The sequence below is a fragment of the Alexandromys fortis genome, unplaced genomic scaffold, assembly GCF_014885135.2.
Source record: "Alexandromys fortis isolate MF-2015 unplaced genomic scaffold, M_Fortis_MF-2015_v1.1 scaffold_235, whole genome shotgun sequence".
In the NCBI taxonomy this organism is placed as follows: domain Eukaryota; kingdom Metazoa; phylum Chordata; class Mammalia; order Rodentia; family Cricetidae; genus Alexandromys; species Alexandromys fortis.
Window position 1 is genome coordinate 1,107,239 of NW_026068114.1, and position 27,372 is coordinate 1,134,610.

General features: G+C 44.3%; 1 protein-coding gene and 1 pseudogene across 1 annotated transcript in view; one reads left to right on the top strand and one right to left on the bottom strand.

Moving 5' to 3' along the window:
* The first annotated feature begins 2,613 nt into the window (after nt 1-2,613).
* Nucleotides 2,614-3,516, top strand: LOC126490118 (eukaryotic translation initiation factor 3 subunit I-like; annotated as a pseudogene).
* Nucleotides 3,517-16,883: 13,367 nt separating this feature from the next.
* Chd1l (chromodomain helicase DNA binding protein 1 like) overlaps nt 16,884-27,372 on the bottom strand; it is a 52,287-nt gene continuing 41,798 nt past the window's right edge. Inside the window, 7 exon segments of the mRNA XM_050124781.1 lie at nt 16,884-17,203; nt 20,285-20,393; nt 20,950-21,064; nt 22,988-23,058; nt 24,141-24,239; nt 25,216-25,421; nt 26,080-26,243. Of these exon segments, the coding sequence (XP_049980738.1) occupies nt 17,125-17,203; nt 20,285-20,393; nt 20,950-21,064; nt 22,988-23,058; nt 24,141-24,239; nt 25,216-25,421; nt 26,080-26,243 (843 nt within the window). The 3' untranslated portion in view covers nt 16,884-17,124.

Sequence of the window (27,372 nt, forward strand, 5' to 3'; positions counted from 1 at the left end):
CAGATAAGATGAAAAATGATTTTGCTGCCGTCATCTCCCAGCACCTGTGTAGGCCACCCTCTGATTTACTGAGACTGTTTAGAATGTTTTATATGCTACGATGACTTCAGGATTCCTTGCAACATGTCTCTTATCTCGTGTCCTTATTTATCACTTAAACTGTACATTTCCAGAGACTACCACAGCCCAGTTAGACATAAACATACATGCATGTAATAAGGAAGGGGAAGTAGCTGGGGAAAAAGACACAAAGACCTAGAGGTAGAACTCAAGCATCACTGTTTATCCACTTTCTTTTCAACATACTTGCGATTTGGGTGAGATGCCCCCCACATAGTCTCAGGGATATGAGTACTTGGTCCCCATCTGGTGATGCTGTTGGGGTAGGTTTAGGAGGTGTAACCTTGTATGCTGGTGGGCTTCAAGAGTTTTAAGACTCATGGCATTTCTAGTACTCTCTGTTTTCCTGCTTCTAGTTGAAGATGTGAGTTCTTGGCTTCCAACTCTAGTCACCATGCCCCCAACTTTGCCCTCATGGACTCTTATCCCACTGCAACTATACTAAAGCAACAATAATAGCAATAAGTAAATAATAAAACACTTGATCATGAGAGTCTGCCTTAGTCCATTCAAGCTGTTACAGCAGAAATACTTAGTAGTAAAGGTTCTCCAGAGAAACAGAATCTACAGAATAGAGGAGCTTGTGTTGAGAAGGGGTTAGATTGGCTCACATGACCAGCAGCTGAGCAGTTCCACAGTGGTGGACAAGCTGGAAAGCAAAGGAAAGCTGCAGCCCCATTCAAGAACACAGGATGAGGGGAGACCAGTGATGCTGCCTAGCAGGAGACTCAATGTTTAGGAGTTCCCACCCAACTCCAAGGCAGCTGGTGCCATGGGAGTCTAAACAATGATGAACTTGAGTCTGATGGTCAAAGATAGGAGCTACAGGAAACTGTACCTGCTCTGAAAGAAAGGGTTAGATAGGCGAGAATGAGTATCTCCTTTCTGGGTTTTGTTCCATTTGGCTCACCGGTTCATCGGGGTGGGTCTTCCCATTTCAGTTGTGGTCCAAAAGCCAGTCTCCTCTAGAAATGTTCTCATAGTCAGTCGGAAGTTTCTTACCAAGCCTCGGGTCATCCTTCCTTCCAGACAAGATGACACCCACAATGCATCATCGCATACTAAGAAAGAGGTAGATAAATCAGAAAACCATTTCTTAACACTCCGAAGGCTGGGAAATGCAAGATCAGAGTGCATTCACACTTGGTGTCTCTCAAGGGTCTGACTTCCTCCTGGTGAAAGATACAGGAGCTCCCCGCAACCCCAGCCTCTGACAACCCGCAGCAGCTAATGGGTGGGCCCAGGGAGATCAGGACTTTGGTTGTGTCAGCTGGGAGTGAAGGCCTCGGGCAGCTGGAAACAAACTCACATAGACACTAACACCTCATTGCAGCCAGCAGGCTGCTTCTGCCTTGTGGCCCTCGTGAGGCTGGACTTTCATGCCTTTCTCCTTCCACTTTCCCTGGTTCTTAGTTCCAGGACTGATACCTCTCCCAGATTTTAGGGAGCTTTGGCTTCTCATCTCCAGGCTTGACAGCTCTTTATTGGTCTCTGTTCATACCTCATTTGCATATGCACACAGCCAATCAGAGCCTACCTGATTCTATATAAATCCACGTAGCAGTTTTGCTAATCTAGCTGTGGCCCTAGTCGAGCTCTCAGTGTTTTCGAGAGGAGGAGAAATGAAAATTTTGGAGCCAAACTTCTTAGAGTACTTATCAGGACGGGAAGAGAGGGGAAACTGCTTAAGCCTTGGAGACAGAATCCTGCCTCCAAAGATGTCGGCACCTGCTGGAGATGGAGCCCAATCACCCTCCACAGATCTGTGGGCGCGCTCTGCAAGAGGCTGCCCTCCATTGGCACTGTAGCACCTCTCAGCCAGGCACCCCAGGCTGCCGGGAACTTAGAGGTGTCCCCCTGCCACTCTCTCTCAACTGCCCGCCAACCTGATTCTCCTTCCCTATTTTGTTTCTCCTAATCCATGTAAAAAGTTCCCAAGTGGCAAATACAAATCCCACTTGTTTGTTTTCCTTTGCTGTCTGCTTATTCCATTCTTGGAGGGAGAGAAGACAAGGGCCAGATTGGAAGAAGATCACTGTGATCTTACGTAGCAAAAAGACAGGAATGTCTCTATGTTCTCTTTCATAATTCCGTTCCTAAGGATTCTGCCCTTTAAGATTTGATGCCATCACTTGGCAATTGATATTTCAACGTAGGAGTTGTGGGGACATAAGCTTTCTATCAGTACCTTCTTCAGGCATCTCCCTTAGGTCTGTGATGAGGATGACATGACCTTTGAACCCTGTGCATCTGCCCGATAAGTAAGCAGTACCTTGGCCAGGCGAGAGTCTCAAACCACAGTCCTTCCTTAGTTGTCTGCCATGGGTATACCGCTGCCTTTAGCTTACCGTGCTGCAAAAGAGACATCTGATGCGATTATTTCACCTTTATCTTAAAAAGGAAGAAAGGAAAGGAAAGAAAAAAGGAAAACCTTTGAGTCGAGTCCTCTTTCGGTCCTCCCCACCTTGCTTTCCTCCTCATGTCAGCACGGGGATGAAGCCCATCCTGCTGCAGGGTCGTGAGTAGTCCAGCCACAAAGGAGACCTCTTCTTCACTGTGGCCAAATACCCTACTGTTAGTCTGTGATGATCTGTGAGTGGTGAGAGGCTGGGCCCTGCATGGGCCATACTGGAGCTGTGTTGTGTGTGGATGCTGACCGGGACACCAACCATGTCCTTACTGGCTCAGCTGAAAACAGCTGTCATCCCTGGGACTGTGAAACAGGGAAGCAGCTGGCTCTACTCAGACCAACTCAGCCACCCGAGCCTGTGACTTTGGGGACAACACCATCATGTTCTCCACAGACAAGCAGGAGGGATACCAGTGTTGTGGGAGCTTCCTTGATCTATGGGTTCCAAGTCAAATCAACAGAAGATCCCCTGCAATGATTCGCTAGTGGCATCTGGGGACCCCTGGGGGAGTGCATCATTGCAGAACGTGAAGAGCTCAACTGGTATAGTGCCAAGTCTGGAGAGGAGTTGATGAATGTTAAGGAACACTCCTGGCAGGTCAATGACGTCCAGTTGTCTAGAGACATGACCACGTTTGTCACTGCATCCAAGGACAACACAGCTTAGCTCTTTGACTCCATGCATCTTGAACATCAGAAGATTCACTGGAAACAGAGCATGCCCTCCCTCCCAACTCTAACCACGTGGTGCTGGGGGTGATCAGGAAGCCATGGATGTAACCGCAACCTCTACCAGGATCGACAAGTTTGAGGCCACATTCTTCCATGCGGCTTTTGAAGAAGAGTTTGGAAGAGTCAAGGGCCACTTCAGACCTATCAACAGCATTGCCTTCCGTCCCCATGGCAAGAGCTGCAGCAATGTTGGCGAAGATGGTTACACCGTCATCCGCTACTTTGGCCCACAGTACTTTGAGTTTGAGGCCTAAGAAGCTGGATCTCCATCCATACTAGGGAGGCTGCTCACAGGTTTTAGACTCTGTGAAATAAATTAGTTTGTTAAGAATAAAAAGAAACTAACTTTATGCGAGGCATGGGGTTACACACCTGTAATCCCAGCACTAAGGAGGTGGGGGAGGTGACCTCTCAAGTTCAAGACCAGCCTAGGCAGCATAGTGAGAGTGTGTCAAAGCAAAACAGAGCACAAAGAAAAAAAGACTCTCATCTTTTTCTTTGGGCGTTGAGAAGATTTATCTATAGCTCTTAAATTGAAAATACAATTCTAGAATAGTCTTATATTGTTTTTTTCCCATCTGTATTAGTTCACTTTTCTCATTGCTCTGACAAATGCCCGACAAAAGCAGCTCTAGGAAGGAAAAGTTTACTCTGATTTACAGCTTGAAGATCCAGTACGTCATGGTGGGAAGCCATGGCAGCAAGAAGTGCCCTGCGCATTGCACCCAGAGCAGGAAGCAGAGAGATAAGCTGACCTTGTCTTCTCCCTGCTGTTCAGTCCAGGACCCCAGTCCACACAAACCACAAACGTGGGATGGTACCACAAACACTAGTGCGGGACTTCTCATCCCAAAGTCGCTAGTCTAGAAACATCTGCATAGACATCCCCAGAGGCTTGCTTCCCAGGGCATATTAGCTCCTGTCAAGATGGCAAACACTACTGCTCTCTGTCAACTTCAGACCAAAGCGTATTGCTCTTAAGCCACGACTTTTGTCCTCATAGGGCCAGGGATAATTCACAATGCAAAATGTCTTCAGTCCAACTTCAAAAGTCCCCGTAGTCTGTGCCGGTTCCAACACAGTTCAAAAATGTTGGCGCAAAGTCTCTTTGGAGACTTTGGAAGTCTCTTAAAGAATATATAATGGCACAGAGTAAATGATCCCGTTCCTCAAGCGAGGAGTAGGGCCGTAACTAGGAGAGATCAGACGGAAGCAAGCCTGAACCTCAGCAGGGTAAACACAAAACTACGCAGTTCCATGTCTGTCATCTGGAACTCCTGATGGAAGCATCTGGGCTCCCATGGGCCAGGGCTCTCCTGCTGTCCCCACTATTCCTCCTATGACACACGTAGCCTCTCTTGGGTCACTCTGCTCTTGCAGATTCCTTCAACAGATATTCCATGATTCTGAGGTCTCCGATTTCATAGGGTTTCCATTGCAACGTAGGCTTCAATGTCACACAATGGCTTCTCAAGGACTCCATGCAGGTCTCCAAGCCTGTCACACGCCGCATTCATGATCAAGCCTCCAGGATCTCCTTGTCTATAAAATCATGAGGATCACAATGCCAGTTCTGCTGCCAGCTCAGGGTGGAAGTCTGGCTCCTTTGGAACATAACTGTCATGGCTTTGTTTGCTGACCTGGGAAAGCCACTCTCTAGGAGTTGTTTTTAGCCATTGTTTTAGTTGGGGTTTTATTGCTGTGATAAAACAACATGACCAAAAGCAACTTGAGTAATAAAGAGTTTGTTTCTGGTCTCTGCATTACTTCCTACCTATAGGTTCCTGCCTTCAGTTCCTGTCCTGACATCTTAATTTCAGCTACAGACCATGTGGGAACACTGCTTGCTAGCTTGCTCTTCATCATTTTCTCAGCCTGCTTTCTTATTCATGCAGGCCTACCTGCCCAGGGATAACACCCCCAATGTGGGCTGGGCCCTCCCTCATCACCCAGTAATCAAAAAAATGCTTAACCGATCCATCTAGGGGCCAATCTCACGGAGACACGTTCTCAACTGGGAGTTCCTCTTTCCAGATGACTATAGCTTGGGTCAAGTTGATGGAAAGCTGACTAAACAATCAGGAAACTCTTTAAGCGGCAGACTCAGTTGAGATTCTTTCCCTTCAAATAAATTTGAGTTTTCAGTAGATGGAGTCTTCAGTAGTTTGGGGCTTACCTTTCCTGAGGTCTCAGTGTAGAATAGTGGTTTCTCTTTGACGAGGCATATTTTTTCATATGCTTTTCTTCCACTTGCTCTCCCCTGATGGCCTGGATAAGAGCAACGAGAACTGACCAGGACACAGCTTGAATGCTATCTTAGGACTTCCTCCTCCAAACAAACTAATCCGTTACTTTTTAATTCAGCCTCACTCAAGATCTCAGAACACAGGTGGAAGGTAGCCAGATGCTTTACCAGAATGTCACATGAATGCCTCCAAAGTCTAGTTCCTGGGAAATATCAGCATCCAAGCCTCCAGTGTCTGCATGTCTCTCTGTATTCTGATCTTCCCAGCCTCACCAGAATGGCTCAATGCTTATGGCTTCTTAGGACTGTTTCATTCCAATGTTACAAACTCTACCATATGCCTCATCAAATGTACTGAAAAGTCCTCAGAACCACATAATCATGTCTATCACAGCAACAATCAATTTTATATGTTACTTGTGTTTCTTGTTGCTGTGAAAGGCATATTACCAAAGCAAATGAAGGAGGGTTTTTATTTTAGCCCAGTATAGCCCAGTATAGCTAGCACTCAGGGACAACGAGCGATGCAGAAGTACCTGAGGTGTTGCTGAAGTGGATGACTTGGATGCTAACTAAAGTGTGACAACCAGGATGTAGTTTTCCTGCACAAAAGGCAAAGAGCTGTCAGGCTTGGGACTGTATGATCTGAGCAAGTTCCCTGTGCATCTGTTGACTGGCAATAAAGACTTCGGCTTTGGCTTTAAGAGTGCCCATGATTTGGTTTCTTCTGGGTTTATCCCATGACATTTTTATTTTAATATTTGGAGGTATAGTTTATGTGTTCAAACTGTTATTTTTTTGACTAGTTGTGGTAATAAATGGACCTTTCTGAGTGTTGTATATTCTTCCTTTCCTCTGACTTCTGGTCCCTCGTCAGAGTGTTGTTTATTTGCCCTGCTCTCCTGAAACTAGCCTATGTTCCTCTGCTATTATTCTAGCTTCCTTTGTGGTTGTGATAAATACCATGACTGAGAACAACTTGGGGGAGGGAAGGGCCTTTTCATATTACAGGTTCCAGTCCATCAGTGAAGGGATCAGGGTGGGAATTTGTGGCGGGAATGCTGTGTAGCTGGCTTTCACACAGGCTCATGGTTAGCTAGCTTTTTATAATCTCAGGACCTTGGGCCCATGAAATGGATGCGGTCCATGTGATCTAGGTCCTCCTGTGTCAACTAACAACCAAGACATTTTCCCCAGAGAAATGCCCAAAGGCAAGTGTTATCTGAACAATCTCTCAGTTGCGACTTCCTTCTTAGGATGCTCTACAAGGTGCCAAGGCTGTAGTTAAAGCCCTAGGACAGGCATCATGGGTGGAAGATTTGGGAGGAACGTGAGACAAGAAGGCTCCTGTCGTTGTGGGTTGGTGGCCCAGTTTGTATGACAGCTCTCATCAAGGCACCTTGTGTCTCTCTTCCTGCTCTAAGAATTTCCCAGTCTCAAGTTTGGAAAGTATCCATCTGCGATGCTGAGCAACACCTCGGCTCCCCTTCCCTTGCTGATCCTGTGTGACAATCGTGATGCCTGCTACATTATTAAGCTGTAAAATTGTCATTTCCTGATTTGTAACTAATAAGTAATTATGGTAATTTCATTGGTAGATAATTTCATTTGCTGTTCCTTTTAAAATTTGAAATGACTAGTTTCGATGGCAATGGATGATTATTTTTGAGATAAGGTCTCACTATGGAGCCCTGGTTGACCTGGAACTTGCTATGTAGCATTTTTAATTTATGCTTGATTTGCTTATTATATGATTTTCAAAAAACGGTGTTTTTTTTTGTTTCAGAAACAGAAATGTTTCTGAAGGAATCTTTCTATAGTTCATCTATCATTGGTGGATCAAAAAAAAAGGGGGGGGACATTTTTAAGTAGGATATATCCTTAGCTACCACTATGTATTTTGATGCCCAAATTCAGACTGTGGTCATTGGGAGCTATTTCAAATTGTCTTCTGGAGCCTTTGAGTGGAGAATATTTAGAAACCAAAATTTGAGCTCTACAGTTATTCACTGTTAATACATTACTTATAGGCCTCACAATGCTGAGGCAATGTTACAGTTTTACATACATTTCAATTTTATGTATATAATTCAAAATCAAATGTATAAATAGTTTCAAACTATGAATTTAAAAGGCCCCAAATAGCTAAAGCAATCATTAGCAGAAAAAAACCAAAGCTACAGAAGGAATAATATCCAAGTCCAAATCATATTGTAGAGCCATGATAGGACGCCGGCACAAAGAGACACATTTGCCAGTTGAGGAGAAGATCCAGAAATGAGCCCACACAGCTATAACAACCTCAGTTTTGTTTCCAAAGCTGTCAAATATACAAATGTAAGATGCAGCTTCCTCGGTAAATGGTGCTGGGACAACTGGATTTCCAAATGTAGATATGAATAAAACAAGCCCATGTCTCTTACGCTGCAGAAAAACCATTTCAAAATGGATCAAAGACTTTAATATCAGACTTGAAACTGCATGTGAGAACATGTCACAATATGGGCACAGGGCAGGATTTTCTGAACAGGACTCCAATACTATAGGAAACCCTCTGCCCCAGACTGACAAATGGGATCGCATGAAATGAAGATGCTCCTAGCAGCAAGGGAAGCCATCCCTCTAGTGAAGAGACAATCTATAGAAAGGGATGATATCTCTGCCAACTACTACCAGACAGGGAGCTGATATCCAGGATATATAAAGAACTGCAAAAAACAACTACAACCCCCACACCATCAGCCATCATCAAGTGGTCTTATGAATTAAATAGACAGTTCTCCACAAAGAAATGCAAGTGGCTTATAATATTTAAAAACATGTTCAACATTCTTAGCCACCAGAGAAACGCAAGTTAAAACTCTTTGGGAATTCCACCATTCTCTAATCCAGCAGTTCTCAATATGTGGTCATGACCCCTTTGGGGTCACACAGCAGACATTTACATTACAATTTATAGCAGCTGCAAAATTACAGTTATAAAGTAGCAACAAAATAATTTTATGGTTGGGGGGGTCATCACAACATGAGGAACCGTATTAAAGAATCAGTGCAATCCAGTGGGTGAGTTTATGACCATTACAGCCGGGAAAATGGCAGCAGGCAGGCAGGCGTGGTGCTGGAGCAGCAGCTGAGAGATTACAAAGCACCTGTGAGTAGTAAGCAGGGGGAACTAACTGGGCCTGGTGTGGGCTTTTGAAACCTCACAGCCACTTCCAGCGATGCACCTCCTCTTTCAAGTCCACACCTCCTCATCCTTCCCAAAGAGTTCCACCAATTGGGACCAAATATTCAAATATCTGAGCCTATGGGGGCCATTCCCACTCACAGAGAAGGGAAGAAGAAAGTAAAGTAACTAGAAGAAAGCGGATATGGGGGAGGGAGGTGGGGAAAGAAAACAAATGAGAACAAGGAGTGATGTCATATATACCACAGTGCCATAATTAAACACCTAAAAACTCAATAATAAAAACCCTGTAAACCCAGACACTTCTAATTCCAGTCTAAAGTTGTGAGGTTCTTTTTCATCCATGCTTGTAACTCTCTTCTCCTAGAGGGAGCCCTGCTATTCAACAATGTAAAAATTTTCTCCTTTGCTGAATCTCACAATAGACATAAAAATGATTCTCCTTTTACAAAGAGACCATTTTGTTGTCTTTGTGATCCTTATGGCTCTAATTTTTTCTTTGCTTTTACATCAGCTGAAACCTCCAGGATGGTATAAAATCACAGGGGGACTGTTCATAGGTTTCTTTGTTTTGTTCCTGATATAATGGAAGTGGCTTTAAAACATCCTCAGCAAAATGTTAATAGCAGCAAGGTGTTTTTATTTTATTTCATTTAGGATTCATGTTTATTTTAGAAATAAGAAATGATTCCTAGTTTGTTGAAGTCCTTTTCGAAATCTACGGTGATAATACAATTTGTCCCTCGGGTATGTTAGTAGTAAAAGAGCCAACTACAGAATCATATGATGATAAACCTACTTAAACCCACAGTTATACATACAAAAATGCTAATAATAATTAGATATATCTTACACTTTTTGTAAATGTGAGGCAATATTCCTTATGTTTTGCTATGAGTTTTACTTTGTGTGGTTACCGTTTTCTAACTCCTGTGCCCTGCTGTGAGCATTAGTACTGTATAAGAGCAGCCATGTCCCAGCTAATGCAGTGATGTCTGACACCTGTGCAGTTTTTCATCGGTGATAATCCAAACCCAAAGTATGTCTAAGCCATGTTGGGATAACTGGATATTCCTCTGGCTCCCTCTTTCTTTCTGCTCGCCCTCATATTCTCTCTCTCTCTCTCTCTCTCTCTCTCTCTCTCTCTCTTTCTCTCTCTCTCCTTCTCTCCCTCTCTGAGCCAGCGTTTCACTAGGTAGCTAAGTCTGAATTTGCGCTCATGATGCTATCTCCTGAGTACTGAGATTACAAGTATGATCCCAGTTGCCCAACCAGATATCCCATTTTGATTATACCTAACATCTCTAAGTGCTGCAGCGAAATGTCTGTTTTCTCCCTGTCTGTGTTAGTCATCTTTTGCTCCATAGCAAACAACAGCAAATTCCAGTGGCATGCAACAGTGCTCATTTATTTGACTATGGACTATAAGTCAATAAGGACTCCCAAGAGGCTGTGCTTCAGCCTTTACTAACTGGTGTGGAAATTTTAATTTTAACAAGTAGCATGACTGTACAGAGTACCAGCTGGGAATCAGCATCTCTGCACACAGCATTACAATAAGAAATGTCAAACCAATAAAATGTAAAAATGAGAGAATGGTGGTGTCTTATGGAGGATTCACTAAAGACGAGTAACATCTTTTTCTATAATTGTAAATAGAGAAGATATGCATAATATGATTGGGGGAGATTATTTTCTTTTTTAAATTATTTATTTATTATGTATACAATATTCTTTCTGTGTGTATGCCTGAAGGCCAGAAGAGGGCACCAGACCTCATTACAGATGGTTGTGAGCCACCATGTGGTTGCTGGGAATTGAACTCAGGACCTTTGGAAGAGCAGGCAATGTTCTTAACCGCTGAGCCATCTCTCCAGCCCATGGGAGATTATTTTCTTAAAAATAGGAGATAGAATACATGGGATATGGAAGAGAGAACAAAGAATCCGGGGGATTAAAGGTTTAAGTAGGGATAGAGCTGAGGAGATGGGACAGAGGATGGGGTAGGGAGTGGGTTAATGAAGACTGACGATATTATGCACACACACGCATGCGTGCACACACTTGCATGCACACACATGCACACATGAGTTTAAACAGAAGTACCCTGCAGATGTGAACAGAGCTGCTCCCAGAAGACGAATTATTAAATGAAAATCTCAGTGCCAGGCATGGGATCTATCCCTGTGAGTTATTAATCAGGGAGGCATCCAAGGTCTCCAAAACAAGTTATCGCCATTGGTCTTAGCTGCCCATGATAGCTAGAGAGATCTTACTGCTAAAGACACCACAAACTTTGGTTATATGACATAAAGAAATCAATCTTGAACTGATTGGAAAGTTTCCTACCTGTTTAGTAGTTTTCATACTACTGGGAGGTGTTCTACAGGCCACAGGAGGAGAAAGGATATCAGTGGTCTTAGCTAGCACTGGGCCTTATATTCAACAACAACTTGCTCAGCAAGATGGTGCTATTAGTGTAATAGTGGCATCAAAGTTATAGGGGTAACCAAGCTGCTTTTCTGATTGCAGTTGAGAACTGCTCCAAGGAGGGAAACCATACACAATATTGTAAGGCTGGTCAAAAGTCCACGGTTTGGGAAGTACTGGGCCCTAGTGGAGAACCTACTGTTGTTACTTTGCTAAATGGTCATGTTGTCAAATGGTATGTGGATGAAGATAGATCTGTGTTACTCTCAGCCTTATTTAGAGAACTTTTTGCAGTGGGCAATGGTTAATGCAGAGACAAATAACTGCTTAAGGTGCTGAGAGTAAGTGACTGTTGAGGATTGAGCCCTAAATGGAGGCACAAATATCAGCCCCACCCCAGAGGCTCAGGAAGATCCTGGAAGAGGGGCAGAAGGGACCTAGCAGCTAGAAAATGGCAAGAAGCACTGTGAAATGCTGTCATTAGAACACGACATGGCCACAGGAAGTCATGCACTCAAAGCAGCTATAGTTACCTACACAAGACCTGCAAAGATGGAGAGAGCCAGAATTCCAGCATGGAGGAGGAAGGGGGTAATGAAGACTCACTGCAGCTGAGAAGCTATTGGCAGTTGATGGCTGCTGGGGGAGGAAGAGCCATTGCTCCTTGAGGGTGTGTTAATCCCACGGAAAACCGTGACCCGAATTCTTTTTGTCAAATTATGCAAGCTTTATTTTCTGTCAGACAGGGCTATCTCCCTAAGGTGAGGTTTGAGAAAACAGTATTCAACACAGGAGACAGAGGGGTTTATACAGATCAAAATAGCTGCAAGACTAGGGAAGTTCAAGGGTTGGGGGAGTTCTAGAGAAATTTTGGTAAGATAGAAACTTGGCTGAACATTTCAAAATTATTGGGCAGGTTTTCTCTTATGAGGGTGGATATTAGGGTATAGGGCATGGAACATGCCAAATTCCAGAAAATGGGTCAAGGCCTAGTCAAATCCAAATTTTACAGCAAACAGGAATGAACTTATTTTGACCTTGTAATAAGATGGTTTCTAATCTTAAAATGAAGTCAGGCTGGTCTATCAGGTGTGACCAGTAGTAGGTTGCCCCTGCTCCAATGTATGACCTGATGCCATTTGTCATGCACATATGGATAGCACTAAGTGGGTTCCAAGGGCCCTTAAAAAAAAAAAAGAACATGAAGTTGGGAGGGAGATGAGTTGAAGGGGTCCAGGGGAGTTGGGGGGGGAACAATAGGTATATATAATCATAATTCACTGTATACATACATGAAATTCTCAAGAAATAAATTAAAATAATGGTTTTTCAAAAATCTAGGGGAGTGTACTCAGTAGATAAGTTTGAAGCTCTAATGACTGGTAAACCATGAAGATAGATTTTTAAAAATTTATTTCTGAATTAGTGATGTGGGAGTGTCATATCAATCTGTTGATTTCATTGGCTGAGCAATAAAGAAACTGCTTGGCTGGCCCTGATAGGTTAGAACATAGGTGGGAGGAATAAACAGAATAGGATGCTGGGCGGAAGAGGAAGCAGAGACACCATGATGGACGGAGGCTAGAATCTTCCCGGTAAGTGCACCTTGGGGTGCTTACACACATCATTAGAAATGGGCTAGTCCAGGTGCGAGAATTGGCCTGTAAGGGCTAGAGTTCATGGGCCAAGCAGTTTTTTAAATGAATACAGTTTGTGTGTTGTTATTTCGGGCATGAGCTAGCCAAGCGGCTGGGGTGTTGGGGACGCAGCCCTGCCGCTCCATATTTCAACAAATTAGCATCTAAAGCAACAGGATTCCTTATGACATTCTCATGCACACTTCATTTTAATTGAGTCCCACACCAAGTGTCCCTCTCACCCCTTGCTCACCATGTCCTGCTTGTATCATTCTTCTTCCTCTTAGTTCCCTTTGGCTTTGATTTCATATGTCTTAGACCCCCTTCTCCATCTTCCTTCCTTACTGTTTCTCATGGACACTTGCCAGTTTCATGTCTTCCACTCACAGTCAATCCCACATACGTACACATATATACACATTAGAAGAAAAGATCCAAATGAGAAGTAACATGTTTTATCTGTATTTCTGAGCCTAAGTTACTTCATTTAATATAGTTCTGTTACATCCATTTTCTTGCAAAGCTCATTTTTCATGAATCAAATTCCATTGTGTCTATGTACACTACATTTTCACTATCCATTCATCGGTTGATGGACATCTAGGCTGATGTCCTTTCCTAACTATTGTGGTTGAGTAGCAACACACATGAAAGTGTCCCTGGGGTAGGATACAAAGGATTTTGAGTCTACGTCCAGAAGGGTATAGCTGGGTATTTCCATTTTTCTTTTTGATAATTCTTCACACTGGTTTCCTTAGTTGTGGTGCCAGTTTATGTTCCCATAAACAGTGAATAAGTGTGTTCCTCTTTCCCCACATCCTCATTAGTGTTATTGTCAACTGGTTTTGTAGTGCTAGCCATTCTGATTGGCCTAAGAGTTTTGTTGTTGTTGTTCTGAGACAGGGTCTCTCATTGGTCTGGATCCAACAATTACGTTAGGCTGAATGGCCAGCAAGCTCCAAGGAGATCCTACTGTCTCTATGCTTCCAGTACTTGGGTTCTAAGCATATGACACACCTGATTTGTTTGTTTGGTTTGGTGTTTTTATGAGGATTGAATTTAGGTCCTTGTGGTTGGGTGGCAAGCTTTCTATTTACTGAGCCACCTTCCCAGCCCCCTCTACACAGTTTTAGTTGGTGACTAAGGATGTTGACATTAAAATACTTACTGGCTGTTTGTAGCTCTTGTGAACCTGTCCTTTCAGCTCCTTGTCCCATTTCATGATTGGCATTTGGGGGTTTTGGGGTTTAATTTTGTTGCTCTTAGTTGTTTTAGATATTAGCACCATCTTAAGTATAGCTGGAAAAGATGTATTTTCCATTCTGTAGGCTGTTTGCTCTGCTAACATTCTCGCTCTGTAGAAACATTTTAACATCATGTAATCCCATCTGTCAATCCTGTGCACTGGGGTCCTACTCAAAGATTTTGCCCATGTGTTTCTCCTATTTTCCTCTAGTTATTTCAGCATTGATGGGTTGTTTGCTTGTTTGTTTTGTTTTTGAGACAGGGTTTCTCTGTGAAACAGCCCTAGCTAGAACTCACTTTGTAGACAAGGCTAGCCTAGAACTCATAGAGATCTACCTGCCTCTGCCTCCCACGTGCTGGGGACTAAAGGTATGCGTCACCATACCTGGTCCAGCATTTATAGTTTTAAATCAAGCTCTTTTGTTCATTTGACAAACTCACTTTTCCATGTGTGTAAATACAGTCTTGCAAGTACCATATATTTTATAGGGCTGTCTTCTTTCCAGCGTGTTTTGGCAATTTTGTCAAAAAATTAGGTGGCCATAGATACGTGGGGTTCTTTCTGGATATTTATTTTCTCAATTATGTTCCATTTACCAAGTTAAACATGTCTGCATTATTCCAGCACTCTATTTTCTCTATACTATGACTCTGTAGCATGGTTTTGTTGTTTTGCTTTTGAAATATGGTCTTACTAGGCAGCCCTGGTTGGCCTGGAACTTGTTATGTAGCTGGTAGACTCACACATTGTCTGCCTCATACGTACTGGGATTAAGCACACGAGTCACAACAACCTGCTAAGTCCAGTCTGACATCAATTCTTATGACACCTTTGGCACTGTTCTTTCTGCCCAAGATTGGTATGGCTCTAGTTCCATAAGAATTCTAGAACGGTTTTCTCTAATGTTGTGAGGAATGACATTAGATTTTTGGTAAGGATTACATTGACTCTATAGATAAGTTTGGGTAGTAGAGCCATTTTCACAATGCTAATTCTGCCAATCCAGGAGCATGGAAGTTCTTTGCATGATCTAGAGCAGTGTTCTCAACCTTCCTAATGCTGCAGCTCTTTAATACAGTTCCTCATGCCGTGGTGACCCCCAACCATAAAATTATTTCACTACTACTGCCTAACTGTAATTTTGTGATTATTATGCATCATAAAGAAAACATCTGATATGCAGGATATTTAATATGCGATCCCTAAAGGGGCTGCGACCCCCGTGTTGAAAACCACTGATCTAGTGTCTCCTTCACTTTCTTTTTTCAGTGTCTTAAAGTTCTCATTATAGGGGTATTTCCCCACCTTGGTTAGGTATATTCCTATGCCCTATAAACCCATAGACTCACTAGTTTCCTAGAATGTAATTGTACCTGTTTGTTACTGGAACCTTAGGAGGAAGGTTAGACATTGTTTACTCTCCCCCGGGAAGGAATCTTAGCAAAGTGTGTGAGTGTAAAGGTGTGTGCACGCGCACATGAAGGTCAGAGCAGGGCACTGAGTAGCCACTGAGACAGGGTTTCTCGTTGATGCTAAGCATTCTGAGCTAGATGGGCTGGCCCGTGAGCTCTCTGGATCTGCGCGTCCCCACACCCCAGGTACTGGCATGTTCAGCTGTGTCTGCCATCCTACCTGGCTGCTGAGGATCTGAGCTCAGGCTCTCACGCTTGGAGAACAAGCACTCACCAAGCCATTTCCCAAGCCCACATTTCCCCTTTCACCTCTAAATTTATTCATTTTGGTCTCCTCTTTCTTTTGGTTAGTTTAGCTCTAAATCTGTCACTCATTTAATGTTCAAAGAAACAGCTCTTTGATTAATTCTAATGCATTTATTCTGTTTCATTCATTTCTGCAGTAATCATTACTAGAGCCTGAGGTCTATCACTAGGTTGTTTGAAATCTCTCTGATCATCTTATAGCCATAAACTTCTCTCTTAGGACTGACTTTGCTACATCCCAGAAGTTCTGGTAGATCGTATGTTCATTTGATTTTCAGAATTCTCTCAATTTCTTCAACAACCTAATGTTCATTCAAAAGCGTATTGTTCAATCTCTAAGTATTTGTATATTTTCTAAGTTTAGCCTTGAGGATGGAGTCGTTGGATTTAGTTTATCCAATCCAGTCAGTGTCTTTTGTGAGTTAAGGGTGTTTGTATTCAAGGTCACAACTGAGAGAGGATTGTGATAACTGACGGTCCTCATGTTGCTGGTTCAGGTTTTCTGGCTTATTGGTAGTTCTTTTGCTCCTGCTAGTAGTGGGGGCTTTCTCATTGGCTGTGTTGGGTGTGGTTTCTTCCCATCTGTCTTCTGGTCATTCTTCTCATGTGATGTATGTTCTCATGCATGAAATTGTCCTTTTCTTCTGTGTGCGGTACTTCTTTAGTAATTGCCTTAACTTATGCTACATTCACAATTGTTGTTTTATGTGTATGGATATTTTGCCTGAATATATGTCTACATATGCCTCACATGTGCTTGGTGCCCGCGGAGATCAGAAAAGGGAATTGGCTCCCCTGGAACTGGAGTTACAGACAAATGTGAGGCATCAGGTAGGTTCTGGGAATGAAGCCCCAGTCTTCTGAAAGAGCAGTCAGTGTTCTTAACCACCTGACCATCTCTCCAGCTCCTTAGGCTTTCTTCAAGATCCCTAGACTGTGTAAAGAAGGGCAGGGGAATCCCTTTGGTGTGGATGAGGAGCCTGTCCTCGGCCCCGGTGCTATCTTTGAAGGCAGGAGCTGACTGAGATGGCTTCTTCCCCCAGGGCCCCTGTCATCACTGAGTGCTCCCTAATCACACAGCCAGTCCTTCCTTCTGTAAATCAGTCTGGTGGTGGGTCAGAAAACTAGACTCAGGGGGAAACAAACAAACAATGGAACTATTAATGACAGAAAATTTATTTTTATACAAAGCTATACAATCTGAAGTCAGAGGGCTTCCCCAGATAAGCTATGCATGTCCATATTACAGGGACTGGATCACAGTAACAATTCCATAAAGACTATCCCTGAGGTTCCAGCCAAAGACGGCGTTTTCCCAGAAAACTAACAGTCACTCTGGGGCACGGATTTTCTAGCTGGTCGCTGAAAACTGGATCCAATGCTGATGCTGGGCTGGTTGCTAAGGAACCAGCGGTGCTGTGGAGGGGGATGCAGACTGTGAATGGCAAGCAGCAGCCTTACTTCTAGGAAAGTAGTATCTGCAATGATGCTTAAGGAACACAGCTCATTACTCTTAACTTTACCAATTCTGGTTTTCAGGTAAGCACTGCAAAACTCTCTACAGGTTCTACATCTTAACGGCCTTTCTTCACATTAAAAAGACTTCTACTATTGTTAGAATGTGTGACTGTCATTGTTATGTGATGTACTAAAATTCTTGACATTATGCAAGCACATAAAATGTGACTTCTTTATTAAAGCTTTACAGGGCCATAAATGCTTCAGAGACCACATGGAGTGCACATAGTTCAGTGAGGACTGAGGTAAAAAGATGCAGCTTCTGTATATAGAGCCTGGAGGTTAAATCAGCTGCTCCTAGCCATTCTAGGTGCAGTTACAGATCAAAAATGCTGATTTATAGAGCCAGGTCTTGAAAAAAAAAATCAGTCTAGCAAATGCAAATGTAAATGTAAATGTAATGTAAATTAAGCTCACAGTGGGTTCAGTGTCTCTGAAGTGTGCTCCACAAGGGAATAGGGGTAGCCCAGTGGAGTGTGCTGTCCCAGCATCTCTGGGAACCAGGGTCAATACCCACAACCCATAATTTAAACAAAACACAAAGAATACCTCAGGGCTGGTTCAACATACGAAAATCTATCAATGTAATCCATCATATAAATAAACTGAAAGAAAAAAAACATATGATCATTTCATTAGATGCTGAAAAAGCTTTTGACAAAATTCAACATCCCTTTATGATAAAAGTCTTGGAGAGAATAGAGATACAAAGGTCATACCTAAATATAATAAAAGCTATATACAGCAAGCCGACAGCTAACATCAAATTAAACGGAGAGAAACTCAAAGCCATCCCACTAAAATCAGGAACACGACAAGGCTGTCCACTCTCTCCATACCTCTTCAATATAGTGCTTGAAGTTCTAGCAATAGCAATAAGACAACATAAGGGGATCAAGGGGATTCGAATTGGAAAGGAAGAAGTTAAACTTTCGTTATTTGCAGATGATATGATAGTGTACATAAGTGACCCCAAAAACTCCACCAAAGAACTCTTCAGCTGATAAACACCTTTAGTAATGTGGCAGGATACAAGATCAACTCCAAAAAATCAGTCGCCCTCCTATACCCAAAGGATATGGAAGCAGAGAGGGAAATCAGAGAAGCATCACCTTTCACAATAGCCACAAACAGCATAAAATATCTTGGGGTAACTCTAACCAAGGAAGTGAAAGATCTATTTGACAAGAACTTTAAGGCATTGAAGAAAGAAATTGAAGAGGATACCAGAAAATGGAAGGATCTCCCTTGCTCTTGGATTGGGAAGATCAACATAGTAAAAATGGCAATTCTACCAAAGGCAATTTATAGATTCAATGCAATCCCCATCAAGGTCCCACCAAAATTCTTCACAGATCTTGAGAGGACAATAATCAATTTTATATGGAAAAACAAAAAACCCAGAATAGCCAAAACAATCCTATACAATAAAGGATCTTCTGGAGGCATTACCATCCCTGACTTCAAACTCTATTACAGAGCTACAGTATTAAAAACAGTGTGGTACTGGCATAAAAACAGAGAAGTCGACCAATGGAATCGCATAGAAGACCCGAATTTTAACCCACAAACATATGATCACCTGATTTTCGATAAAGGAGCTAAAAGTATACAATGGAAGAAAGAAAGCATCTTCAACAAATGGTGCTGGCACAACTGGATGTCAATCTGTAGAAGAATGAAAATAGACCCATATCTATCACCTTGCACAAAGCTCAAGTCCAAATGGATCAAAGACCTCAATATCAGTCCGAACACACTGAACCTGATAGAAGAGAAAGTGGGAAGTACCCTACAACAGATGGGCACAGGAGATCACTTCCTATGTATAACCCCAGCAGCACAGACAGTAAGGGCCTCATTGAATAAATGGGACCTCCTGAGACTGAGAAGCTTCTGTAAAGCAAAGGACACTGTCACTAAGACAAAAAGGCAACCCACTCACTGGAAGATCTTCACCAACCCCGTAACAGACAAAGGTCTGATCTCCAAAATATATAGAGAACTCAAGAAACTAGACTTTAAAATGCTAATTAACCCAATTAAAAAATGGGGCACTGAACTGAACAGAGAATTCTCAAAAGAAGAAGTTCAAATGGCCAAAAAGGCTCTAAAATAAAAAAAAAAATTCACTTTGTTAAGTTAACCTACTGTAGTGAACAGAACGAAGCTCTTAGAGCCCGGCCTCCACCACAGCCCTGAAGGGGCTCGAGAGAAGAGGCAAGACTATGTGTTATTAAACGGCAGTTGTTCAGTGAGCTCTCCCTTGCCACCCTTTTATCTTTGTCATCATCACCATCTATTGCTCAAGACAGGGTTTCTCTGAAATGGCTGTCCTGGAACTCACTCTGTTCTGAATCCCAGGCTGACCTGGGATTCAGAGAGATCCACCTGCCTCTGCCTCCCAAGTACTGGGATTAAAGGTGTGCACCACCATGTCCAGCCTGTCTTTCTTTTTTTGCAGGGAGGGGTGGTTTCAAGACAGGGTTTCTCTGTGTAGCCTGGCTGTCCTGGAACTCACTTTGTAGAGCAGGCTGGCCTAGGACTCAGAGACCCACCTGCTTCTGCCTCCTGAGTGCTAGGATTAAAGGTATGCGCCACCACACCCAGCTCTCATATATCCCGTTTTAATGGTAAATTCTTATTAAGTATATTCATTTGTGTGTGTGTGTGTGTGTGTGTGTGTGTGTGTATGTCTGTGGGCGTGCACGCGCACACGCTGGCGTGTGTGTATGTGTGCATGTGTCCGCACGTGCAGGTCAGAAGATAACTTGCAGGAGTCGGTTCTCTCCTTCCACCATGTGGATTCTGGGGACTGAGCTCAGGCCATCAGTCTTGGCAGTGAGCATCTTTGTCTGCTGAGCCTTATCTTAATCTACTTCTAGGCATCTATGGAATATACAAGCTAGAAAGTGATTCTTAGTTGTGTCAGAGAGAGGAACACAACAAAAGACTTAGCCTCGGACTAAGAGCAGTGTCAGGAAACACACACAGTTCTCCTCCTCTGTTGGCGAGCACACCATTCAGACCACAAAGGATACATGTAAGTTGGGATGCCTCTTGCAGCCAAATGTTTCCGAATAAGTCTTTCAGTCCCGTACCAGTTAAAACCCTTTGTGGCGTGTCCGATGCGTGGAAGATGAACACTTGCTATTGAAAAGATTATGATAATCAGTGAAAATTACATACAGAAGAGAATAATTATTGATGTCTTCATGCAAAGTATATAATTACAATGTCAAAAACGTTCAGGGGAGGAAACAAACGAGGGAAAAGTAAGCTTTTCTGTGGGAGACAAGAGCCCACGGGTTCTAGAAGTGAGCAGATATGATGATGGACAGAGTGTGACTGGTGGGTGAATCATAAATTAAAACAAGCATAAAGTCTCCAAAAAGTCAAGAAATTCCACAAACACTGAGGTACATCGGGCTTGGACAGACTAAAGTCTTGCAGAAAAGAACTGTCAGTTACAGTGTGTGACAGGGAAGCCGAGGAACGCCTCCGAATCTGTACGATGAGAGCGATGCCCATTGGATAGGCACAGAACACAAGGAAAAGGCTACGTGGGCACAAAGTGATGTGGGCAAGGCCCGCTTTTACCACGCAAACCAAGGGGACTCTCAGCATTTACTGCCTCCCTTCAAAAGTCACAGCATACATCTGGACAGAAATTTTTCTCATCCTGGGCACAGAAGGAAGGACTCACCTTTCTTTTTCTTTGCTGCTAAAAATACCTTCTTGAGGCCATCTTCTAGGGCCACCATCTTAATGCCAGACAGGACATTGGAACTATCGCGGTGCTGAGCCACAATCAAGGCCAACTAGAAAGAACAACCGGTAAAGAACTGACATGGTACAAGGCAGTCACACTGCCAGCAAGTGAGCGGGCCAGGGAGGAGACATAGACTTTCCTAGATGCTCTCCAGGGAAAAGAGGGCTGTTCCAAATCTCAGCTGATATGATGACAGGCGTCCTACATTCCAGCCCTCTAGCTGGTGCTCAGCAACTCCACACCCCCAGGCCAAGAGTCAATCCCATCCTAACAGCCTATGAAGACGGTGCCCCCAAGTTTCCCACAGGTCCTCGAGGGAACTGCTGAGGTCAAAGCAATGGGATCCCACCCAGGTACACTGCGAGCACCCCGCTTTTTCTAGCAGCCCTGGGGATCAAACCTAGGACCCAGTGCAAGCTAAACAAGTGTCCTGACTCTGCCACACTCGCAGCCTCCAGCTTGAGTCACTCGACTCTGTTCCTTAAGCACAGACATTCTGTGCAATGTCTTAGGAATCACGGAGTGAGGAAGCAGAAAACACATCAGTGTTAGCCACACAGACCACCAGGTCTTTGAGTGCGAGCTTCTCTCAGCCTCACTTTCTAACGCTTTTTCTAAGTCAGCAATGATCTGGCTCAAAATCAAATATGGGTTTGGGCCTCAGAGACAATCAGGTGGATATGGTAAAAAATAAAACTCGTTACAGATACTCCAAACGACAGGCACGCAGGAAATCTTTAAGATGCAAAGCAGGGGAGGTGTGGGTTGCTTCCTGCATTCTGCCAGCTAGAAAGTATAATCCTTCACACAAATTTTCATATAAACACAAATGATGAAGCTCCAGAATCTTGCATCATATTTTCTTATTCTACTCAGAAAATGTTTTCGGGCATATTCTATGAGCCAGCACTGTGTGGAGTACTAATGATAAAAAGAAACAGAGGGGGCTGGCTGCCAAGCCTACACCCCGAGTTGGATCTCCAGGACCCCCATGGAGGAAAGAGAGAACAGACACCTGCAAGTTGTCCTCTCACACACATGGAAAGGCAAGCACACTCGCACAGCACAAAATAAAGTAAGAGTGTATAAAAATTAAACTGACACAAGTGATTAAAAAAGTTATGCCTGTACATGAAGGGCCTACTGTTTAGGCCAGGGAAAGAGCAAGGCGGTGTTTGAGGCACTGGAAAAGCCCTGCAGAAGTGGCCTGACCTACCTGTCTGTTGAGGATGGATCATGTCCCTTCCCCAACTGCTATATTGAAATGCCAAACCCTTGGAACCTAAGTTGTGACTACATATGGATGGTCTTTATGAGATTAAGTTAAAATGAGGTTGGGTACTAATCCAAGCTTATACTCGTACTTTTAAGAAGAAACTTTGGAGGTGAAGGAAAACCTTCCTTGAAAGACAAGGAAGATGGCTCAGGACAGAAAGTGCTTGGGTTCAAGTATACAGACCCGAACCCACATAAAAAGCTGGGTGTAGTGGCATGCACTTGAGATCCCAAATAGGGGACGCTGAAGATAGCTGGATCCCAGGGCTTACTGCTGAGATCCAGGACAGAGATCCAGTCTGAAGCGAACAAGGCGAGGGTGGCCCCTGAAACACAGGAGGATGATCTCTGGCCTCCACATGCACACGCACATGCACTTGCATGGGTGTACACACACACACACATACACACACACAAAGAAAGACATCAAGGATGTGCACCCACAGATGATAGACTGTGAGGACATGGAGAGAGGGTGGCTGGTCATGCACAAACTGAGAAGAAAAGCCACTTAGAGAAGCCAAACCCACTGTTGCCCCTTGTGGTCATGAAGTCTCCAGCAACACTTGCAATGTTTGTGGCACAGGTGTGGCAGCCCTAACTGCACTAGGACAAAGACTGGGCAGCGAGCACCTGAGGGGTGGACGGGGCTTTCAAGGGAAGCTTTCGTTCTGATATGTGACAGGTTTTTACTTACCAAATCTTGTCCTTTCTCTCTTGATTCTTTATCATCAATGGGAAACAAAAGGACACCTCCCAAACTCAAGTCTGAGGTTTTAAATTGAGACAAAGGATCATTAACTTCACCGAAGGGCTATTCTCAATCTTCCTTATGTGTTCATTGTCTAAATCCAATCACATTTTTGCTATTTTCTTGCCTTTTGAAATATGATTTCACTCTGTAGCTATCCTGAACTTGCAGCAATCCTCCTGTCTTCCTCCCCCAACGTCAGGACTTTAGGTGTGGGCCACCATGGCTTGTTCCAATCGGGTTTAGCACTCCCTCGCCCTCTGAACTTCTCATGGCTGTTTTCCGTCTCCCAACCTGTCCTCATCTTGGCCCGGGACTCATCTACGGCCTTCCTGCATTTTCTGAACTCAGTGGTCCTCACACGTTACCAGCCTAGTACCCCCGTGGCATCGCGGTGCTGCGCTCTGAGCCGGAGCTTCCTTAGGAGTCTCCTGTTTGTCTTAAATCACTCACACGCTGCACTCTACTGTTTCTATCCGTATATCTCCCCACCACCAAATCAAATCAAGCTGATGCTCTAGACAAATGGGCCGATTTAGTGCTGGGCTTCACAGAGCAATTTGAATTTTTTTGTTCAAACAAAAATGATAAAAAACAAAAATGATAAATATCTCCCGTGCCCTAATCTTTTAAGGCATCCTAAAACACCCGCAGTCCTGCTGCACCGTTCTCCCAGTCCAGAAGACTATTCCCGGATGGTCTCATGATGTGGCTAAACTTTCTTTTAAGCTTAACTTCCCTCTTCCCCTGGGACAACGGCTCCACCCTGGGCTGTCTGGGGCTGTGCAGGAACTGTGCAGGAACTGCCTAGATCCTCTCTAGTCATCGGGTGCTGGGAATGGCGAGTGTGACAAAGAGACAACTTGAATCCACTTTCCTTATTACAGCCCCAAAGAAGGTGGGGAAAATGTCAGCCACAAATTATGCATGCGGACTATGGACACCAAGGGAGATCTGCCTCAGAGTTACACTGATGACGGCAGAAGCCAGGCCTCTGCAGCTCGATCCTGCAGGGCTTGCTAACCCATCAGACGCAGGATTTTGAGAGTCCTCTCCTGTCCTATGCTGTCCTTGACCCTCTCGTCTCTTCGCTTCTTACCTTTCATTTTCCCAGCCAGCTCATAGATTTTTCTTGGTTCGGCTGATCGTGCCTCCAGAGCCGTGAACAAGCCCCCTCTGCCCCAGCGGCCAGAATCATCTGATGAGAGAGAGAAAGCTTTGGTTGACAGGAGGCAAGTCCAGTCCAAAGGCACACAAGACAGGCTTGTGGGGGAACGACTTCTCAGAGAAGGAAATCTATCTAATCTCCTAGAAATATTCCAGAAAGTGTACTTGGCCATTGTACCAGAAAGAGTCAGAATAGGAATCTCAAAAATGAAGCGTTCCGCGAGAACAGAAGCTCCGGTGTGTCTAGACCTACTGGAGGTGAGACGCGAGGCAGAGATTACAGAGGAGACGGACACAGTGGAGTGGGCGCTGGAAGGCCTAAGCACACATGTCCGTGCACAGTAAGGAGGAGGAAACGTAGGACTCAATTCAAGCTGGAACCAGCACAGCCGGTTAAACCTTGTATTTATACTCATTTATTCTACACATATTGGCTCATGCATCTTACATGTCAAGCACTGCTCTAAGCACCAGGCTTATACCAGTGAGCAACAATAACAAAAGTCCCTGCTCCAGGAAGCTAGTTTTGTAATGCACTGAGATAGCCAAATAAACAAATATATGTTAGCGTGTCAGGTGACAAAATGCACGGTGAAGGAGAATGGGACAGGATAAGATAGAAACGTGAAGAGGCTTTGCCTAGGGACCGGGAAGAGCACCCTGAGGAGCAGACGTCTGCACGGCGCTCACGTGGCTGCTGACAAAAGAAAATTCCAGCCGAGGGGAGTTAGTGTGACGATCACAAGCAGGGACACACTTGGAATTTTGCTTTTCCTCAGAGAATTTTCCTCATTTCACCCTCTTAAATACAGAGGATAAAGCTGATACCAAGAGCCCATACGGAGAAAGGAAGTTTTGGCCCAAAGAGGTTGGATAACTCAAGCCAGTAAAGGACAGAGTCAAGTCTCACAGCTAAAAGCCACGCCCCTTGACCATCCAATGCTGCCCTGGGGTCATCACTCATAGGTCACGTCTGACCTTACCCTTCCAGGGTCCCACTTTCGTACCTACACAGTGCACAATGACAGCATCCTCCGCGCCAGCCTGTGGGTGGGTGACGTCACCGCTAACATACTGGATGGAGGTTGAGTCTAGGTCTTCAGCATCCAGCTCACCAGAAGTCTTATCTTCTCCGTCCTCAGGGTCCTCAGGCTCGCTGTCCTCCGAGGGCAGGCAGGGGGACTGGTAACTGTTGGATTCCCACCAGGCCATCCTTCACCAGAACAGAAAGGGAAGCAATTAATGACCCCTTGGGGCCATCTATTCACAGGCAGTGACAAGTGGCACTGTGAACCGCATCTCCCAGCCCCCACCCAAGTTTTCTACTTAAGTGTAAACAAGCGAGTTTTAGTGACCCGGCCTAACTGCTACCCTGCTACGCTTACAAGGAGCCTGTTTGTAAGAACACAGCTGGAAGGGGCTGCTCAACTAACCGATTCCTCACCACACAGCTACAACAAAACCTTTCTAAATTCCAGGTCCAGGGCTAGTGAGAAGGCTCAGCAGGTAAAGGTGCTTGCCTCAGAGCCCGAGAACCAGAGTTCAATCCCAGGAACCCACAGGGTGAGGAGAGAGAAGGGGCTCCTGCAAGTTATCCTCGGACCTCTCCATGTGTGTGCGCCATGGTTTGTGACACACACAAAATAAACAAATAGATGAGTAATTAAATTCTTGTTTAACGCAATGCACCATTACCTTGGCACAGAGGACTAAACGCAAAAATTTAATCTTTACAAATACACTCTGACTACCGTAAGAACTGCTGGAGTGGTCACGGGTTTCTGGCTTTAAAACCATGTCAGCTGTGGGCTCACTACACAAGACGCCCCCACCAGCAGCAGGGACCCCAGCCTGGTATACTGTAGACACACTTCTTCCTGTGCTCAGCCTCCTCCTTTTCCTTCTTCCTCTCCTCCATTAGTCTCTTCCTCTTGGCTGCTGCTTCCTGTCTTTTCTGCCGTCTCTCTTCCAGCTCTTCTGGGCTCAGGATCTTCTTCCTTTTGATGGGCCCTTCTGTCAGGCCTGGGATAAGAACCTTAGGAAGGCAAAGACTCACAGTCAGAAAGGCCAGGGCCTGCCTGCTTCTCTGCAAGCTTCCTCTGAAGCACTCTGCGCAGAAGCAAGGGGAACGAAACATCTCCACACCGCCAGTGTGGTGGGCACTGACAGTATGTCGCTGTAATTTACGGGTTCACATGACCCCTCACAGGCACCATAGCCACTGGCCACTAAACTCAGTCAATGCATTGCTGAGGCAGTCAGTCATTTCACGAGGAACAAGTACTTCCAGCTAACCTTTCTTTCTAGATTGAAGTCAAAGTCTGTAGGAAGCCGATTTTAGTTTAAACAGTTTTAATACAACTCTGCCTACAAATGCATCACACGATTCCCCTTGAAACAGGTCAGTTTCAGCAGCTTAGACCCAGTGACGGCTCTAGAGAACATGCATGAAGTGCCAGGCACTGGAACATCATGTGACATTTGTGACTGCCATCCTCTTAACTATAATGAATGTCAATAGCAGATGTGCTATTTCATTGTAACAACGTGATCCCTACAGGGGCGGCTCCAGAGGACCGCGAGCTGCTTTTCCTTGCATGAAGTCACAAATTCACTTCTTGATATAAGTTTGGAGACAGGGTCTCATGTATCCCAGGCTAGCCTTGAACTTGTTATGGAGCTAGTCTGGTCTTGAACACCTGATCCTCCTGCCTCCAGTTCCAAGTGCTGAGATTATAGGCATGAGCCACTATGCTCAATTTCTTAATGTTTTTAAATAAATTTTTATTTTATTTGTCATTTTGTGTGTATGTGTGTGTGCGTGTGTGTCTGACAGAGAGAAAAACAGTCATGGCTAAGTATGGGGGTCAGAGGACAACCATTGGGAGTCAGTTCTGCCCTTCTACCACAGGTTCTAGGAATCAAACTCAGGTTGTCAGGCTTGCATAGCAAGTGCTTTCCCTACTGAAACATCTTGTCAGTCCTTAATGTCTTTTAGAGATTTATTTTAGCCGGGCGGTGGTGGTGCACACCTTTAATCCCAGCACTTGGGAGGCAGAGGCAGGTAGATCTCTCTGAGTCCAAGGTCTACAAGAGCTAGTTCCAGGACAGGCTCCAAAGCTACAGAGAAACCCTGTCTCAAAAAAAAAAAAAAAAAAAAAAAA